Raw genomic sequence first — 18,548 nt, 5'->3', positions numbered from 1 at the left:
ATGAGTCACATCATGTCGAGTATTCCCATCATACAGATTTATCAAAAAGTACTGTTTATCGAGAGTTACTTTCAGTTAAAACATCACATATTACAAGTTTTTACAATTTAAAATCAACCTCTGCAACCATTAACAGAGAACAACACAGCACTCGGTTCATTCAGCTGTTTGTGTCAGTAACTTCAGAGCAGGAAGGATGTCGTCCAGGTGGCTCACTCCTGAAACACACACACATTTTCATGTCAGTTTATCACAGACATGCCTGTGTCAGAGTATAAAAATCTGTATTTAAGGTAATTTAGAAACTGTTTACACTGTAAAATAAACGTTTTATCTTTCTACCTAAAACAGATTTTAGGTTAGATTTACCCAGAGTGTCTAAGATGTCCGTAATGAGGGCGTGAAAAGCCGGGAAGAACTCGTCGTGCTGCTTCACTTTGATGATGATGCTGGAATATAAAAGCAAACAGAGTTACAGCGGTCCTCCAGCTGATGATCTGTTAATCAGAGTGTGTTCTGTTAATGCGAACCTGTCGATGTCGGCGTCTCCCAGCAGGTTGTGGAGCCCAGTCGTGTGATCAGAAGAGGAAACCAGTCTGGAGACCTGGTTCAGCACCTGAGCAGGAGGAGCCCTGCTGTCTGACAGACAAACATCAATATCCTGTTTAACTACGACACAAATATCCACCGCACAGAAAAGAAGCATTTGATTCAGTCGATCTTTGCTCCACTGGAGTAGATTAATGTTTTATTTTAACTATAAAAGGTAGAACTCATATACCATTCTCTGACAATTACAAGTCAAGTTCCTTTAACATGGTGTTCCTCAGGGCTCTATTCTTGGTCCTCTTCTATTCTCCATAAATATATATATATACACTACCAGTCAAAAGTTTGAACACATTTTCTCAAACAAGTGAATGGGAAAGTGTGTCCAAACTTTTGACTGGTGGTGTATATCTAGTACTGTCTCTGCCACTGAAAAAACCTAATAACAATAAGACGGCCTCTTTTAAAAAGTGTGTAAAGAGGAGGCTTCACCGAGCTCCAGAAGGTCTCGGAGGTTCCTCATGGTGTTGCTCATCTCTCCCAGCCTGGTGTAAACCTCGTTCATGCGGGGGTACACCCCGCTGAGGGAGGTCACGTCAAACAGCTTCTGGAAGTGAGACACCATGGAGCCCAGAGTGAACCGAGTGGGACTCCTGAGCACCTGGAGGAAAAACAACACCTTCATTTAACAGCCAACAATACCATCACGCACTTTGCTTGATACATCAGCAGCAGCCATGTTGGTTATAATGTTTTGCACCAATAAAAAGATAAAAACGACCTAAAGCATGCAGTAAAATTCAGTGCAGTGGTGTACCTTCTCATCGTCTGTGGAGGTGTTTTCCAGCATGGTGTCCACCAGCAGCATCATTTCCTCCACCTTCACCGTCTCTGCAGCGTTATGACCTCCATCAGACGTCTGCCAGGGCATCAGTCTGTCCGTCAGTTTGTTTAAACTCTGCTGCAGATCCTACAAACACACACAAGGAGTCTAATCAGTTTAAAATGTGTTAAACTACGTGTTATGACTGTAACTTCTGTTCCCTGAAGGAGAAACCTGAGCTTCCCCCACAGCCCGGATAGACGAATGAACCCTTTACCTTCAGCAGGTGGAGCTGCTGCGCCCAGACCTCCAGAGTCGGGAGGAGAGTCTGAAACTCAGCCAACTCTTTCTGTCTGTGCAGCCGCAACGGAGCTCTGGGATTGGTCACTATAGTTGTGATGTCACCCAACAGCTGTCATACATGAAAAAGAAGTGGTTATAAAAACAGTAAAATGAGAGTCCTGAAAAATGAAGGATGAAAACCTGACGGACCTTGTGATACTTGGAGCACAGGTCACTGCTGTTCTCACTGATCTGAGGACTGTTGTCATCTTTAGACGACCTGTGAAGAGTTTAGAAGATTTAATGGACTTTTATTAACATTAAACCATAACTGCACCTGAATGCACCGTGTGTGTTACCTTGTGTTGTTGTGTTTGTGTAACACCTCCAACCTGCGCAGTTTGTGTTTGTAGAACTTCACTTCTTTGAGCGTGGGCCTAAACAGAGGAGCAGAGACTGCATCAACACTGTTCCAACAATTAAGTCCCAAAAACTGCAGTTCCTCTCTTGTCCACTCGAGGCTGGATGAGTCACTTTCGGCTCCATTAAACCAAGATAGCGACGACCAAAATGCCAAACTTAAGGCTTCAAAAATGTAGCTGACATTGGATGACGTCACATTAGGATGAACACTCACCTTGTCTCCAGCTCTGTCTTCAGGCGCTCCACCTCCCTCTTCAGCTCCTCCAGTTGAGCTTTGCTGCCCTTCTGCTGTTCGTGATACGCCTGGGAGGAAGTGTAAGAGCATCACTGACTGCTTCAGGGGCTGAAATGATCTGACATGAATCAAATGTTTGCTTACCTTAAGAATGGTTTTGAAAGATGATGTAACACTGCTGGATGCTTTCTTGGTTTTCATCGGATGGGTCACTTCAGATGTTTCTCCTTTTACAGACCTGTGGAAGTCAACAGCTTCAAATATTCACGGCCTAAAAACCTTTAAAAAAGGTAAGGTATTATATGTTTGTTTGTCGGGTTACCTGAGCTCATCCAGCAGCTGACTCATTTTAGTCTCATAGAAGTCTATCACATCTAAAACCCTGCAGAGAGAGAGCAGAGGGAACTTGTAATTACAAGTTGTTTGAAAATGACACACGATGACAAAGCATAGTGTCCAGTTTGATGGTTTTATCTTCTAGCTGTTGAAAAATACAAACTGGTGTTCCACAGGGTTCCATACTGGGTCCTGTTTTATTCATAATTTATATTAAAAAGTCATGTAAACTAAGTGTTTGCTCCCTCAGCTGGGTCTGAGCCTAAGAGAGATCATGAGGCTGTTGTGTTCTTACTGCTGCTCTGATGGCGCCTCCTGCTGGCTGACTTTGTTACAGACGTGCTGGAAGGTCTGATTCTGTCGGGCTAATCGTCGCTCTTCTTCTTTGACGGTGAAATAAAGTTTCCTCTGAAGCTGAGCCGTTTCCTCCCTCTGTTTACTCAACTTCTGCTCCAGAGTGTGACACAGCTTCTACAGAGACCAAACAAAAGAGAAGCTGATGATGGACAATATTCACTATCGAGTGAAAAGTTTCAACTTCCTTAAAAGAATCATTTCAGTTTACCCGCACAAAATGTATCATTTCTGTTAACTCAAGATGTCGTTGTACAGACCTGTGCTTCCTGTTTCTCCTGCTGCAGCTGCTGTGTGTTACCATGCTGCTGGACGGCCTTGCCGATGCAGCGGTCCTCCAGGTCCTGGACTCTGGTCTTCACCACGTCCAGCAGCCCCTCCAGCTCTGAGACCCTCTGAGAGTGATGAGCCGCTCGACTCGATTGCTCCTGAACGTCCTCTCTGGAGACAAATGGAGGAAAAGGTTAAATTCTCTCAGGATGGAGAAGAACTAATCAAAGATTCAACATATTTAAGGTCTAAATGACAAATAGGTACAAAAAGTGTCTGAATGTCAGCTGCTTCCCCTGTCATCACTCCCCCCCCCCCCCCAGGGCTGAGCCTTCATACCTGCACTCAGGTGTATCTCTGTGATACTCATCTGACACTGATGAGATCAGAGGATAGCAGGACAGGTGGTCGACACACTCAGCAGATACATTATTAAATAGATACCGATGCACACAGCCACAGTAACACACACTGCAGGCATGTAAACGCGCTCAGCTGTTTTACATCAGTCATAACTACTTTAAAAAACACTGAAACAGTTCATAAATGATCAAAATATTTGGCTTTTGATTTTCTTGTGATTTAATTTATTGTCTCATTAATGTCATGAAGTTGAAAAAACGCTACGTAATGAAAAATAAGGTTTAAAAATGTCATCTTTTGTCAAACCATCAGTTGAAAAATGACCAAAAAAGCAGCAAATCACCAAACGATTAATTGATTCTCTGCTGTGATAAAATGTCGTACTTGAGCTGATTGTTGGTCTTGATGAGCTCCTGGATGAGGGTCTGTCGTCTCTCGGAGTCTGTGAGCATCGTCCTCAGAGTCTGTCTGATCTCAACCGCCGACTTCTTGTCCAGCAGAACCAGATCTAATTCAATAAAGTCAACTTTAATCCAAGAGCACACGTTCCTGATTAAAAACACATGCACAGTATAGCTAAAACTTACTTAGGAATAAATGTATTGTAAGGAAATTGTAAGCAGCAACTCTTACCGTTGAGGTTCTTATTCTCCACTGGATCTGCAAAATACACCGGCTTGAATCCATGATGCTGCAGAAGTTTATTCACGTCGTCCCACTCTACCTGCTCCTGCTGCAACACAGAGACAATCATTGAAAAACACATGAAGTCAATAAATAAACATCACAGAGCAACGTGAGCTCTACCTGGAACTGCCTGAAAGTCCACAGATAAACAAAAGTCTTATTCTTTGACTGGAGAAAGTGAGCTGTCCTGCTGTCCATGTTTATTAAGAAAGAACTAACTTAGCTCCTCAAAAGCATCACTCTATCTTCCGCAGCACCTGAGTGCCTGTCTTGAATGAGGTGCCACCGGTGATCAGGTTTCTACAGCTCATTCTGCATCACGACCCTCCCCTCCCTCCACACACACAACCCACTGATGATCATATATACAGTATACACTGCACGTTGTCTCACCTGTTCCATCGTTAAATCCCACTGCAGGAGAAAAACACAACATGCAAGCGTTAGTTTGAACATTTTAACGATTCTTGCTAAATTCTACGCCAAACTCCATTTTAAAACCGGTCAATTTTAAGAAGCTGGCAGTCTGTTACAACACACACACTCACTTACAAGGTTAATAATACCATTGAGGAGTTTTGAGGTTAATCGTAAAAAGTCGGCCTCTTAATTCATCAACGTATCTTTATTTATTAAGCAGATTAAAGCACACATGAGCTGAGAGACTGTTAGCTTGTTAGACTACTTTAATTTATCAGCTACAAAGTTAGCATTACTTCAGTCAGAGCTTACTAGCTTCTGTAGCTAGCACGGTAACGTCAGTACTTAGTTTTATCGGTGTATTTCTTACTTTAAACGGACTTAATCAGTGAAAAATAACGGCTCGTTATGTTACCGGTTGTTGGTGTTGCCTTTAAAAGCTGCGACTGCTTAACAGCAGATAGTTTCGGTAACTTAACGCTACTATTATTTACATTTACTCCACCACAACGTACGTCTCTTCCGTATTTCAAACAAGTGCGCCGTGACGTAATTGTACTCAACCAATAGGAAGTGGCCTTTTTAGCTCTTTAACCAATCGCTGTGTTTGTGAAATAGACTATGTAAATACATTTAATATCTATGATAAAACAACTAAACATTTCGTAACAACAATAATAATTCATATGATATATGTTTGTATGTATTTACTATAATTTTGGGTCAGATGTCATTCATATTTATATTTATACATAAATTGTGACAATACATGTTATAATTGATCATATTTATACGCATAATATTATTTGTGAATTGGTTATATTCATGTGATTAGCATGTAAAATGTGTTTCACGTGATTCGGTAAATTCACATGTAAAACAAACAAAATAAACTGTGTGAAAATGTACATTTTGTTGAGCACACTGCTGCTCCACCAGATTGGCCGAAAAAAATACTCTAAACTAAAACGTGATCTAAAATATGATTGAACATAGAAATACATTTAAGACACATTTATGTACTAAACCCAAGTAACCACAAGATGGCAGACATGTTCCAGGACGTCCTCACAAAGAAACCTCGTCTCTGCAAGAAATCCATCAAATAATAAATAGATCAAAAGATTCAAGACCCAACAGAGACTAATACTTATACACACTGATAGAAATGGTCCTTTATACAAATTTTGTTTGAATTACTTGCCATTATAAAAAGAGTAAATTCAGATCAAATCAATTTCTAAAATTTCTAAAAAAAATAATCCAAGGAGACAATAGAGACATTTTACTGCTTTGTGTTAACCAGAACATGCTGATTAACTCATTTAATAATCTGTGTGATGCATTAATTAGTGAACATCTGTATGTCAGCATGCTCATGCTCATGTTTATATTACCACTGACTGAACTTCATTTTTCCTCATTAATGTGCAAATTAAACCTTCAAATCGTGCAAACAGTGGGTGCCAGTGCTGTGTGATGAATTATGTATTAAGCATGATTATTTCACAGGAACGTCGACAGGGAGTCACAACAGCAACATGTGAAAATATGCTTTAAAAAGCTCTCAGTATCATATCTCACATATCAGCTCCAGCAGACTGTGCCATGCTACGCTACATGTTCACGCTGTGTCATATGTCACCGAGATTACACACGTGTCACGGCTTTATCTTCAATTTTGGAATACACGTCAGAAAGGTCAGACATGCATTTAAATGCAAATGAATGGATTGTACATAATATAAAAGACATAAAGACATATCTTTTTTTTTTTTTACAAACATTTTTTACCATCAACCATTAGCAGCCATCTTGACAGAGGGATATCTAAAACAGAGGTAGCTATGTAGCTTGTTAGCGCTGCATCATCTTCTTTCTTTTTTCTTTTCTTTTCTTGTTTTACAGTTTTGAGATTTCACACGGAGGCCGTTTTCCTCAGATGTCAGGCTGTGAAGCTTTCATGCTTTTATAAAGATGTACGGCTGTGTTCAAGGTTAGCTAATGTACTGAAAGCTATTAGTCGCTACGATATCACTGAAAAGACAACAGACGGGGAAAATCTGCAGTAAAACATGTTTACAAACCCATTAGCTATTATTTGACAACAGTTAATGTTAGCATTTAACCACTTCCTAACTAAAGTTACCTTTAGCTAGCTAGTGATGTTAGCCTTGGTGTGTTTACAAACGTGAAGTCTTAATTTTGATAATTTGTTGTGTTTTGTTGATCACAATTTAACTTTTGTCCGCCATGTTTCTGTTTATAATGACATCAATGTGTTAACTACCAAAATAATTGTCTCTTTCAGAATTGTTTCAACTGGAGGTGGCGTTCACGTGAACTTTCCCAGTTAGAAACAAACTTTTCCTATTATTCCGACAATCTGAAATCAGGGTTAGCTGTCCTAATTACATTTCTAATATGTTGTTCTTATAACTTGATAGAATTCTGAGCTACTGTTAGCATTAAACTAATTTGTTGTGCCTTTCCTATCTTATCTTGCGACACTAATCAAACTGTAAGCTAGGAAGTAGTTGAATGCTAACTTTAGCTGCTGGCGATTGATTAGCAACAGAAAAGACAATGGATTGTGCAAATTGATCCAGATTTCAATGCAAAACAATATTTGATAACTCATTAGCTATAGAGAGCTAAGTCGTAACAACTCGTGTTAGCATTCAACCGACTCCTAGCAAACACTGAAGTATGAATTTATACCCCTTCTGTCACAGTGGTTTACGCTATCAAACTGTAGTGTTAGCTGGGAAGCTGTTCAATGCTAGTCTTAGCTGATTTCAAACAGTAGATAATCTATCAATATGTTGATAATATATTTTCAACACATGTTGACTGTTTGGTTGCTGAATCAAAGGGAAGTAGAGAAATTACAGCAATGTAAATGATGTCAAATTTGACGTCAGACTAAAATAGCTCCTTTAAATATGATGAATTGAATTGAATGTGTAAAATATTGATGCTGGTGCTTTCAGTCTGCTTTAAGAGGCAGTATTTATCTCTGGTGCATAATGGCTGAACAGGTAAACACACATATAGTCTAAGTGATATCCAATCATCTGAAATGAGTTCTACATCCTACCTGCTGTCTGACATTTGCTCACACCAACCTGTCTGCTAGTTTTCACAGATCCAGAAATGAAAGGTCATCGCCATTTAATAAAGCAGACGAGTGAGTGAGGAGCCTGGTTACTCTCTGTGTCCCCGCGTTCATCAACTCCACTGAGCAGGAAATTAAAATGGAAATTTGGGCCTTGAACGGAGTCGAGGGTCCCATTGACCTGTGCTGTGTGATTTATGGCAGGTGATTACATCACCGCGATGCTAGCTGGACCACTGAGCCCATTCAATACTCCATCTGAAAACCATCAATTTTAAGATGGAGTGTTTAGAATCTAGCTTTGATCCTCTTTTTAATGATTATTACTCACTGACTGAACATACAAAATCATTATTCAACTGTTTGTGATAAATTATGTAAGTATAAGCTCATTTATATTGACTATTTACTGTATGATGGATATGATACTGTCTGTTTTCTATTGACTGATATTACCCAGTACAAATATTGGAACCTGAATTGATTCTTCTGCAATGTCCTGATCAGTTTACATGAATATTTTTGTTCTCCTTCTTCTCTCTTACATTCCTTTATGAAAGTGTTTGTGCAGCAGAATTGAAAAGACCAAATTCACCAAAAATTGGACTTTAAACCTGAGACCTGGCTGAACTCTGTCTTACTACAGCACTCTGAACACAACATAAATAGATGTTTCTGAGAGTAAACAATAAACAAGTTAATGGATGCTGAAATAACTACATCATGATGCTGGTTTGGAAAAAGTCTGAATTCATGCTTCGACAGGTCTGTCTGCAAGACGACAAGACAACTACTTTAAAATGCTATTTTTTGAGTGGACTTTGGTGTGCCCACTTTGGATCTCACATCAGGATGTTAACTAAACACTGAAAGGCTTCTTTTGCACAAACTTCTTGCTCCAGAGTGTTTGGAGCTGAACAATTACAATCAGTTAAATCAGTGGGTTGAATGCTAACCTTAGCTGTTGTGACTTACCTGCCATATTGAGTTTACAAACATGTTGTTTTGACAAATTGTTAGCTACTGACAGCTAAATCACTGTAGCTAACATTAGCATTCAACTTATTCCTAGCTAACATTATTGTTAATTAGCTAACATTATCAGTGGCAAGGAAGTTACACCTTTTGTTGTGTAACACTATTAAACTGAATGTTAGCTATAAAGTGATCAATGCTAACATTAGCTGTTGACATAGGGACTAAAGGTCAGGGTATCTCTGCTTCATTCAACATTCAATAAAGACAACATTAAATATCTTATGGCCTGAGTATGACCTGAACAGAACATAGCAGCAGCATGAGTGAAGTGTTTGGTCTGTAGACTACAGCTTTTACTTTACAGACAAGAAACAGCTAAATTATAACGTGTAACTGAGATTTATCTAAAGTAAAATACATGTTTTTATTGAGTTGTTTTACATAAACTTGGTTACAAGTCCTCTGCTCCTTGATATGAGTTCATGGAAGGTAAGCTAACCAGAGCATTGTTATGCTAAAGGATGAAGTAAATTCAATGTATGACATACTATTGTTATAAAAGTTAGAATACAATATCTTAGTGGTTTACATCAGAGAGAAAGCAAAGTGTGGTCTGAATGTTTCTCCGACCATCTGCTGACTGCTGCCGTACTGTACCTACATTGAGTTCATGCAGAGGCCCATTAAGCGGCTAATGGGGTTTGATTTCTGGGGAGGCAGGCGAGCCGTGACAAATGAGCAGACATCCTAATGGACGGACAGCTTCAGCCACCAAGCCGCAGAGTTTGATGGAGGGGGACGGGACTCGGGCTCTGCTCCAAATCTGCTCCTTCAGCTGAAATACTCTGTTTACGAGGAGAAACATTATTAATCTCACAGGGAGGGAGTCCGTTTGTCTTCAGGAGATTGTCCCATTTTATGGCAAAGAAGGATGTTGGGACAAACCATAAACCCCACATGTAGAGCCAAACCAGCAATGGGCTCTTTCTGCTCCGTCACCGGACTTCCTAAAGACTTTCCTGTTGCATGCATGAAACATCCTTCTGATTAAAGTAAATCTGTTTGGAATACACGCTCACTGACACCTGAACATGGAAATTCATTATTAATAACCTTCAAAGAACTCTAGAACTATTTTTAGTTTCACAAAGTACGCTCCCTGAATGATCAGCAAATCATTAAACAATGGATAGGGACAATCTGGAGGGTCTTTGGGCTGTTGGACTGTTGGACCTAACGTTTGCATTTAACCACTTCCAAGGATAACATCTTCACTACCTAGGATAGCCTTTGCTATTTGATTGTGCAACACTATCAGTCGGTAATGCTAGCTAGCTAAAGGTTGAATGCTAACACTGCGATAGGAGAGGCATTAATTTCAGTTTGTGATGTACAAGCTAAAGATAGCTAGTAAGCTATGTATGGTTGAATTCAAACATTAGCAGTTGTGACTTAGCTCTCCCAATGAGTTTCCCACTGTTATTTTGATAGCTCATTTGCTACTAGCTAAGTCACAACAGCTAATTTTAGCATTCAACCAATGCCTTGTGAGCATTAGCTGTTGATAGTGTTTTAGGATATAATACTAGAGGCATTAATTCCCAGCTTTAGATGTTAGCCGCAGCTAAAGGCACTGTTAGCTGGGTTGAAGGTTGAATGCAAACCTCAACTAATGTGAGCGTTCAACCAATTCCTAGCTAACATTACCTAGGATAGCCTTTGCTGTTGAATGTGTAATACTATCAATTGGAAATGATTACTAGCCAATGGTTGAATGCTAACAATAGCTTTTGATAGTGTTACAAGATACGACAGGAGAGGCGTTAAGTCCGAGCTTATGATGTTAGCAAACTAAAAGGTAATGTTAGCTAGGTTGAAGATTGAATGCAAACTCATACTGACAGCTAAATCACAACAGGTAACGTTAGCATTCAACTCATTCCTAGCCAATATTACTATTAACTAGGAGAGAGTTTGGTACTGGATTGTGTTACAGTATCAGTCAGTAATGTTCGCTAACTAATGGCTGTAAGCTAATAGTTTTGGTTAACTTGAAATATGGCTCAGTGTCCCTATGGATTCTTTACTATTTGTCCTCTTTGGGTTTTCGGATCAGTTGGAAAGCTGTGAAATGATAAAGATAAGATGTCTGATTATTATGATTTGCAAACTTGGAACACAGCAGGACTTTTATATTTCTACTATTTGTACTTTTTAAAATGTATACAGACTTCACATGAAAAAAGAAGATGAGGGAGGTATGCGGGGGTTTGATTAAAAGTGGTGGAAGGAAAGACTACGGCGTCTGTTTTACAGCCCCCTCTGACAGAGACTCAGCCTGGGAACATAATTTGCAGATAAATTGGAGAAGGCGGAGAAGTATGTAGAGCTTTTTTCACTAATCCCACTTTCACCTTGCAGCTCTTTTCTCTCATTTTTAGCCTCTATCAGCGCAAATCCCCCCCGCCTGGAAATCAACGTCTAAACTTTGTTCTTGTGCGGAGCCAGTGGTTCCGTTAATATAGAACGGTCTGCCTTCTGACAGGGGGAGGGGGGAATCGGTTGTCCCCTGGTGATGCAGAGAGGACAGGTAATCCACAGTGAGATTATCGGGCTCTCTCATGTTGCACAGGTGCAGGTGGCTGATATGACTCAAAGGAAAAGGCCTCTAAAAGAGTGGAGACGGCGGTGAGGACAGATTTAGATGCAGCAGATAAACAGAAGCTGCCGGGATTTTTATGTCAACAACAACAAAAGCAGAATTCTCTAGATTTCACTCGACGGCAGCTTTTTGATAAAATTACACCTTTACTGTCAGAGAAAGTTTAACAAAAGAAGCAGCGTTAAAGATTTTATCCTTTGCTTTAATATGTCTAAATATCTTCTATAGGTCTGGGCTTGGCTATTTATTTAATCCTGTGTCCTATTTTTACATATTTAATAAAAGTGTGTGAATGTCTCCAGTAGATGTGTTCATCCTGCAGCAGTGAAACAGGCTGTAACGGCTGCAACATAATCCTTGTTTTGTCCACTAAAAGTTCTTGTTGTTTCCACTGACAGGCTCAGATTGTTATTCTAAGTGTCTGACAATATTACAGAAAGGATCCCTACAGAGACAAACAGACGTTACAGCGCTCTCTGCACACACACCAGACTCCATTGAGAAAAACAGTGATTTTAGCCCACAGGAGCTGCTGCTCTGCTGCTGTTATTGTGTGACCTAAGTGTTTCAAAATGTTAGTTTGGATCTGACACAATATTTGTGAAACAGAAACTAACTTATCTGAAAATGCTAAAAACGGCGGTATTTGTTAATGGAGTCTGGTGGCTTTGAAGATCCAAGAGAACTCCTTTAACATTCGTTACAAAGCACCGTAAACACAAGTATCAAAGTGACTGTAATCTTTTTATTAAATCTCTAGTCAGTGACTGGACTCTACAGAGTTTATATTTTTCATGCTTTACAGGTCGAGCTCATGCATCACAGTCCTGCTATAATTCATGGGGCAAATCAATAACTAATGCATGAACCCATCTTTTTCTTCCATTCACAAGTTCACCTTTGCTCCAGTCAAGATTAGTAACTTTAAAAAGTCCTCAGACAGGAACAGGTCTGCACATGCTCAGACGCATTTCAGCATTTAAATAAAAGCAGATAAAAGACTCAAAATATATAAAGAAAAGAAATAAATTAAAAGTAAATACGTTAAATATACCCTGTGAGTGTTTGACAGAAAGACTTTAAAAGTTTGAACGTATCTGAAAGTTGCTGTCGAGGAAACGAGTGATTTGGATTCTGTCTTGTTTGGTTTGTCTAACATTAAACAGCTTCTCACACATCATCACAGACAAACATTTGATGGGTTTGAAGGTTTGTAGAGGCAGACAGAGATAAAGAACATTTCAATGTTTGGAAAATGACAGAAAATATCAAAAGTTTGACAGGTGCTGACATCATCTTTGGTGATTCTTTACTGGCCTGAACAGAGAGAAAAACAGCGGCACAGTCTGAGTTTACTGTTTCTGCACACAGACTCACTGCAGGACGACTTCAGGTTCATTGCATAACAGTTTGATCGAACACAAACAGGGCTCACGTTAGCTCTGAACAAGCCTTTCATACACTCCTGTTTGGCGTCGTCTAACTGGAGGAAACAACTCCAAACTGGGAGGTTAAATGGTCAGAAAGGAAAACCAGCAACGAACCAACATTCACCATAATAATACAGCTGCCTTTTTCCTCTGACGTCATGTTCAGGGTGTGAAGCTCAAATGCTGTTATCGTGTCGTACTTTCCCTGCCACCTGATCGATCAACAGCTGAAAGACGATGAATAGTTGGAGGGATACTGAGCGAAATTTCAAGTTAAAACAACATATTTAAAACCCATTAGCTTCTGTGAGACAAGAGCTAAAATGAGCATTCAACCACCTCCTAACTAACATTTCCATTTAATAGTGTTACAAGGTATAATAAGAAAGGCATAGCTTCCTTGCTATGGATGTTTTGTAGCTTAAAGTAATATTAGCAAGGAATGGGTTGAATGCTAGCATTAGCCGTTGTGACTTAGCTGTCCTAAGGAGTTAAATGTTGTTTTAATAGCGCATTAGCTACTGACAGCTTAATCACAAAAGCTAGCATTTACATTCAACCATTATCTAGCAAATTAGCATGCTAAATAGCTAACAATACTGTTAGCTTGGAAGTTGCACCGTATCAAGTAAAACTATAAAGCTTAAAATATTAGCTAGGAAGTGGTTGAATGCTAACATTAGCTGTTGTGACTTAGCTGTCCTAAGGAGTTAAATGTTGTTGTAATAGCTCATTAGCTACTGACAGCTTAATCACAAAAGCTAGCATTTACATTCAACCATTATCTAGCAAATTAGCATGCTAAATAGCTAACAATACTGTTAGCTTGGAAGTTGCACCGTATCAAGTAAAACTATAAAGCTTAAAACATTAGCCAGGAAGTGGTTAAATGCTAATGTAAACTGTTGTGACTTAGCTGTCCTAATGAGTTCGCAAATATGTTGTGTTAATAACATATTAGCTATTAGCAGCTAAGTTACAACAGCTAGCATTTACTTCCAACCAACTGCTAGCTTGTGAACATTACTGCTAAATAGCTAACATTACAGTTAGCTAGGAAGTTCCATCTTTCCTGTCCTATCATGGTACACTATGAAAACAGTAATGCTAGCAGGGAAGTTGTTGAATGCTAATGTTGGCTGTTGTCTGAGGTAGCTAATGGGTTATCAAACATGTAGCTTTAGCATGAGGCCGGATTTCCCTCCAGACTTTAACCCTTTATGTCCTTTGAGTTGTTGATTAATTTGAAGCAGTGAAGCTGTTCTATGACCTGTAAACCTGGAACTCAGCAGAGAGGATGTTTAAGACATTTCAGTCTCCGAAAGCGAGCGTGTCGTCAGAGGAAAATGGCCACCGTATGAATGTTGTCAATACAGGAGGAAGAAGAAGAACACAGGAAGTCCTCCAGACTGAGTCTGATGACCTCTTGTTTGAACCATCAACAGAATAAAGGAGTGTTGGAGGAGGAGCTGGAGATCTTCATAACTTCCTGTCGTCCTTCAGAAAGCTGCAGCACAGCGACAGACGGAGACATTCTGATCATCTGAGATCAAAATACTGAACATGAAAACATGGATTTGGTATAATCATACATGCAAAATGAATATACGTCTCTTCTGTAGTCTGTTTGTACATGTGTTCTTGTATAAAGTTGCATAACTGACTGAATACTCTTCTGTGAGTGCTGGCTGAGAGGAAGGAGCATGAGGTTATAAAAACGACGGAGGGTTCTGACATCTTCAGTCCAGTCAGAGAAAATGTTCCTCCGCTGAACCCGACAGAAACAGTCTCAGGACGTTAAAGCACCACCTGCAGCAGCGTTAACTCAGGTGTTCAGAGCAAACTGGTCCTGCTCGATGGGCTTCTTCACCCAGGCTCCGAGTCCGGCTTTGTGGAAGGCTCTGAACAGGGTCTGCTTGGAGCTGTGGTACTCCACCGCCGCCTGCTTGGCCTCGTGGTAGCTGATGGGCCTCGCCGTCCTGATCCGCAGGATGGAGGAGAGCTGCAGGGACAAGAAGGCAAACTCTACAATAAGAAAGCAGGTTCCAGGTGTTTCATGCTCGCTGAAAAGGTGCATCCTCAACCTTTCTTTAGAAGGAGAGGGATTCTGCTAACGTGTTCAAGCACCAACTCGTTGCATTAACATTCGACTGGTCTTCTGCATCATTTCACCTCTGCAGTGAAGGTGCAGTGTTACCTTGCAGTGCAGGCGCATCCAGCGGCTGTACAGAGCGTGTTTACAGAGTCTTGACGGTCGCCCCAGATCGTCTTTCCCCGTGGTGGCGTTGATCACCTCCAGAATCTGATCCCCCACCGTCCAGTTCACGCTGAAGTTTGGAGCTTTTCCCGGCTGACGAGCCTCAGTGTTACTGATTCCTGCAGAACACGAACGCGTTACATCGTATAGAGATGAGAGCGAAAGGCCAAATAAAGAGGCTTTTACTGGTCGGCTGTTAGAGTGCAGAGTGTTTCTCACCGCTGAGCAGGGGTCTGTTGAGGCTGAAGGACTGCGGCAGGTCCTCGATCTCGGTGATCCTCTGGTACATGGCTCTGGAGAGGTGGTCTGCGTGGTACAGGCTGCCTAGGATGATGCTGGAGAAGTAGATGGGCTCGGTGAAGTAGCTCATCAGAGAGCCCTGGAATCCCACCACGTTCCACCTGAGGGGACACAGAACATTTATGTTTTAGGACCCTTTAACCGTCTCCTCTAAACCACACAGAGACAAAGAAAGGAGCAAACATTTAAATCTGCAAGAATCAACATTGTTCTGACTAATTCTCCTGAACACACACATCTGATTGGAGCTCAGAGGAGTCCTAAAACCTCCTGCAGATTCATCAGCAGCCTAATCAGAGCCCTGCAGGCCCGATGACACCTGACTGAGTGATTGCAGAGATAATTCAGCCTCTTCACACATGCACATAATCATCAGGACTCCTGCTGCTCGGCTCAAAAACACCCTTCAGACCTCGAGTAGGGCTGCGGCGCTGCGTTTCATATGATGAAGAGGGAAACTTCAGTTTGTGCTACAGCTGGATTATGGATGACACTGCTTTATTTACTCACACAGTGTGCTGCACACTCATTCTGCATGTTCTTTTATAAGCTGGAAGTTTGATATGAAGTCGTTAAAGTCTGCAGCACGAATGTTTGATTAACCTTAGATAAAGGGGGCTTCATGTGTTCATCCTGCAGCAGTGAAACAGGCTGTAATGGCTGCAACATAATCCTTGATGGATCAAAGTGCGTCCACTTAAAGTTCTTGTTGTTTCCACTGACAGGCTCAGATTGTTATTCTAAGTGTGTGACAACATTACAGAAAGGATCCCTACAGAGATAGAGCTTTTTTTTTAACCACAAACAGACATTACAGCGCTCTCTGCAAACACACCAGACTCCATTGAGAAAAACAGTGATTTAAGCTTGCAGAATCTGAGAGCTGCTGGTCTTTTGCTGCCTTGTTTGGTTAGTTTTTTCTTGTCATAGTGTGTTACACAAATATTTAGTTGGATCCAAACTAACCATTTAATACACCAAAGTCACAAACAAGCTAACTGATAGAGGCAGCAGTAGAGCAGCAGCTCCTGAGTGCTGTGAGATAAAATCACTGTTTTTTTCAATGGAGTCTGGTGTGTTTGCAGAGAGCGATCGAACATCCGTTTGTGGTTAAAAAAAGGTCTATCTCTGTCGGGATCCTTTCTGTAATGTTGTCAGACACTTAGAATAACACAACAAACAGAAACCTGGCGATCTTGTCGCTGCAGGACATGGTGAGCAGCCTCTCTCCCTGCAGAACTCCGTCCCACGTCTGGATGGTGTTGCTGGATCGGACTGGGATGGTTCCTTCACCAGATTCAATCTTAGTGCGGAGCTGCCCGCGGGCCTTCCTGTTCGGGTGTCTGTCGCCCTGATCTGAGACAGGAAGGAGAGTGATATGAGAGTCTACACCTTCAGTGACATCTCCTTTACAGTCAGAGGAGGGTTAATCAGGACCAGTCTCACCCTCCACTCCGGCTTCATGCGGGGAGAAGATGCGGGCGTCTCCACAGGGCGATGTGCTGATGTAAAGGTGGAACTGCACGTTCTCCTTCAGCCTGAAGCCTTGTCTGTCACAGCGGGTGAAGACGGATTTCTGCTGCTCCTCCTCGTGGTTACTGGAGACACAAATCATGTCACATTTATACAACCAGCTGAAGAATGTTTCTGATTGGCTAACAGGGAGACTTACAAGAACTCACACAGTCGTGGTTTAAGTTTTTTATACTAGGGAAGAAAACCTGATGAGACTAAAGTTTCGTCAGCATCGAGTCAAAGTTTAAAGATTCAGTTTGTAAGAAATCCACGATCAGTAAACTCAAATCAACCTGCTCTCACCTGAGGAAAAGCTCCAGCTGTGAGTACAGGAACCTGATGAGCGAGCGGCGAGCCACGATCTCAGCGTGACAGTCGTTGAGGGCCAAACCTCGGTCACTCATGTATTCACCGTTGATGCACTTTGTTCCCGTGGAGACGCAGATCACCTCCGCCTCCTTCACATCCGCACCTGAACAGGTGAGGACGAGGAAAGAAGGATAAATGTTGTCTGACAACATTACAGAAAGGATCCCTACAGAGATAGACCTCTGTGTTACAGAGGAAGATGATTTTTTTAACCACAAACAGACGTTACATCGCTCTCTGCAAACACACCAGACTCCATTCACAAAAACAGTGATTTTACCTCACAGGACACAGGAGCTGCTGCTCTGCTGCTGCCTCTTCTTTTAGTTTGTTTGCGTTTTTGTGTGACTTTAGTGTTTTAAACAGTTACCTCTGATCTAACACAGCACAACAACACAAACAGACTAACCTGTTGAGGCAGCAGTAGACCTGCAGCTCCTGTGTATCCTGTGAGGGACAATCACTGTTTTTGTGAATGGAGTCTGGTGTGTTTGAAGACGTTTTATTTTCTGCCTGTTTTTGGGGAGGAAACCTGACTTTGACTCTAAACAGTGAGACTTCATGTGACAGATTTAGTCTCTAACCTCCTTCTGCTGTGAACAAGCAGCTGGGGTCACAGTGGGGTTAGCTCTGACACATAACAACAGCAGCAGCACAATCACAGCTCAGGAGTCACAGACGGCAGCTGGATCAGGTCCCCGCTGACACTAACACAGTAAACATCTCATCTCTTGATTCTGTGTAAATCCCTGACATATTTAAAACCTCAAACACTCACTGGGAGCTTTTCATCCTGGCTGAGTGTTTACCTGTTGTCATGACGACACCCGCCAACACTTTCCGCCGAGCGTGTGGAGATGTGAAGTTCTCCGTCAGCTCGCTGAACTTGTCGACGACCAGGCGAGAGACGGCGTCCGCCAGGACCTGAGAGGGAAACGAAACCAACACGGCAACATGTGACAGGATCACATGCAGCTTTATCTTCTACAGAGCCCCGCCTCCTTTGTTTCTTCTTCTGTGGTGCCTACAATGAATTCCTTTTTGACCCCTCCCCTCTACCCTCATGTGCGATTAAGCTTTTGGCTCATTTATTATCATAAAAACACTTTATTTTTTATTTTTTACATCCCATAATGTTAGAACGTCTGTCCCAATATGTCAACAAACCTGTACTCAA

The 18,548-nt window shown here is 41.3% G+C and overlaps 1 protein-coding gene and 1 pseudogene across 2 annotated transcripts; both read right to left on the bottom strand.

Annotated features, from left to right (window-relative positions):
- Positions 1–31: 31 nt before the first annotated feature.
- Positions 32–5,260, bottom strand: cep70 (centrosomal protein 70). Of its 2 annotated transcripts, none has more exons than XM_069675496.1 (17): positions 5,158–5,260; positions 4,716–4,736; positions 4,269–4,368; positions 4,020–4,143; positions 3,263–3,443; positions 2,944–3,119; positions 2,635–2,694; positions 2,457–2,550; positions 2,292–2,380; positions 2,014–2,091; positions 1,865–1,934; positions 1,650–1,784; positions 1,367–1,519; positions 1,042–1,210; positions 531–639; positions 370–449; positions 32–218 (listed from the first exon to the last, which is right to left on the bottom strand). In XM_069675496.1, the coding sequence occupies exons 2-17, from the start codon at positions 4,722–4,724 to the stop codon at positions 157–159; spliced, it is 1,689 nt and encodes a 562-aa protein (XP_069531597.1). In that variant the 5' UTR covers positions 4,725–4,736; positions 5,158–5,260; the 3' UTR covers positions 32–156. The 2 variants fall into 2 exon arrangements, with proteins under 2 accessions (XP_069531597.1, XP_069531598.1); XM_069675497.1 differs by having other exon boundaries at positions 2,047–2,091.
- A 6,980-nt stretch (positions 5,261–12,240) lies between these two features.
- The window catches only part of LOC138603705 (double-stranded RNA-specific editase 1-like), a 36,534-nt pseudogene continuing 30,226 nt past the window's right edge, over positions 12,241–18,548 (bottom strand).

The sequence above is a fragment of the Semicossyphus pulcher genome, unplaced genomic scaffold (genome assembly GCF_022749685.1).
Source record: "Semicossyphus pulcher isolate SPU_LCO1_2020_fin unplaced genomic scaffold, fSemPul1.0.p SCAF_24, whole genome shotgun sequence".
Taxonomy (NCBI): Eukaryota; Metazoa; Chordata; class Actinopteri; order Labriformes; family Labridae; genus Semicossyphus; species Semicossyphus pulcher.
This window is presented reverse-complemented; position numbering and strand designations above follow the sequence as displayed.

Bases quoted from the DNA above. Each gene is read 5' to 3' on its own strand.
- cep70 (XM_069675496.1), bottom strand. The intron at 2,551-2,634 runs GTAACCCGACAA...TGACTTCCACAG, and splicing joins CAGCTGCTGGATGAGCTCAG to GTCTGTAAAAGGAGAAACAT. The intron at 640-1,041 runs GTGAAGCCTCCT...TTTGTCTGTCAG, and splicing joins CCGAGACCTTCTGGAGCTCG to ACAGCAGGGCTCCTCCTGCT.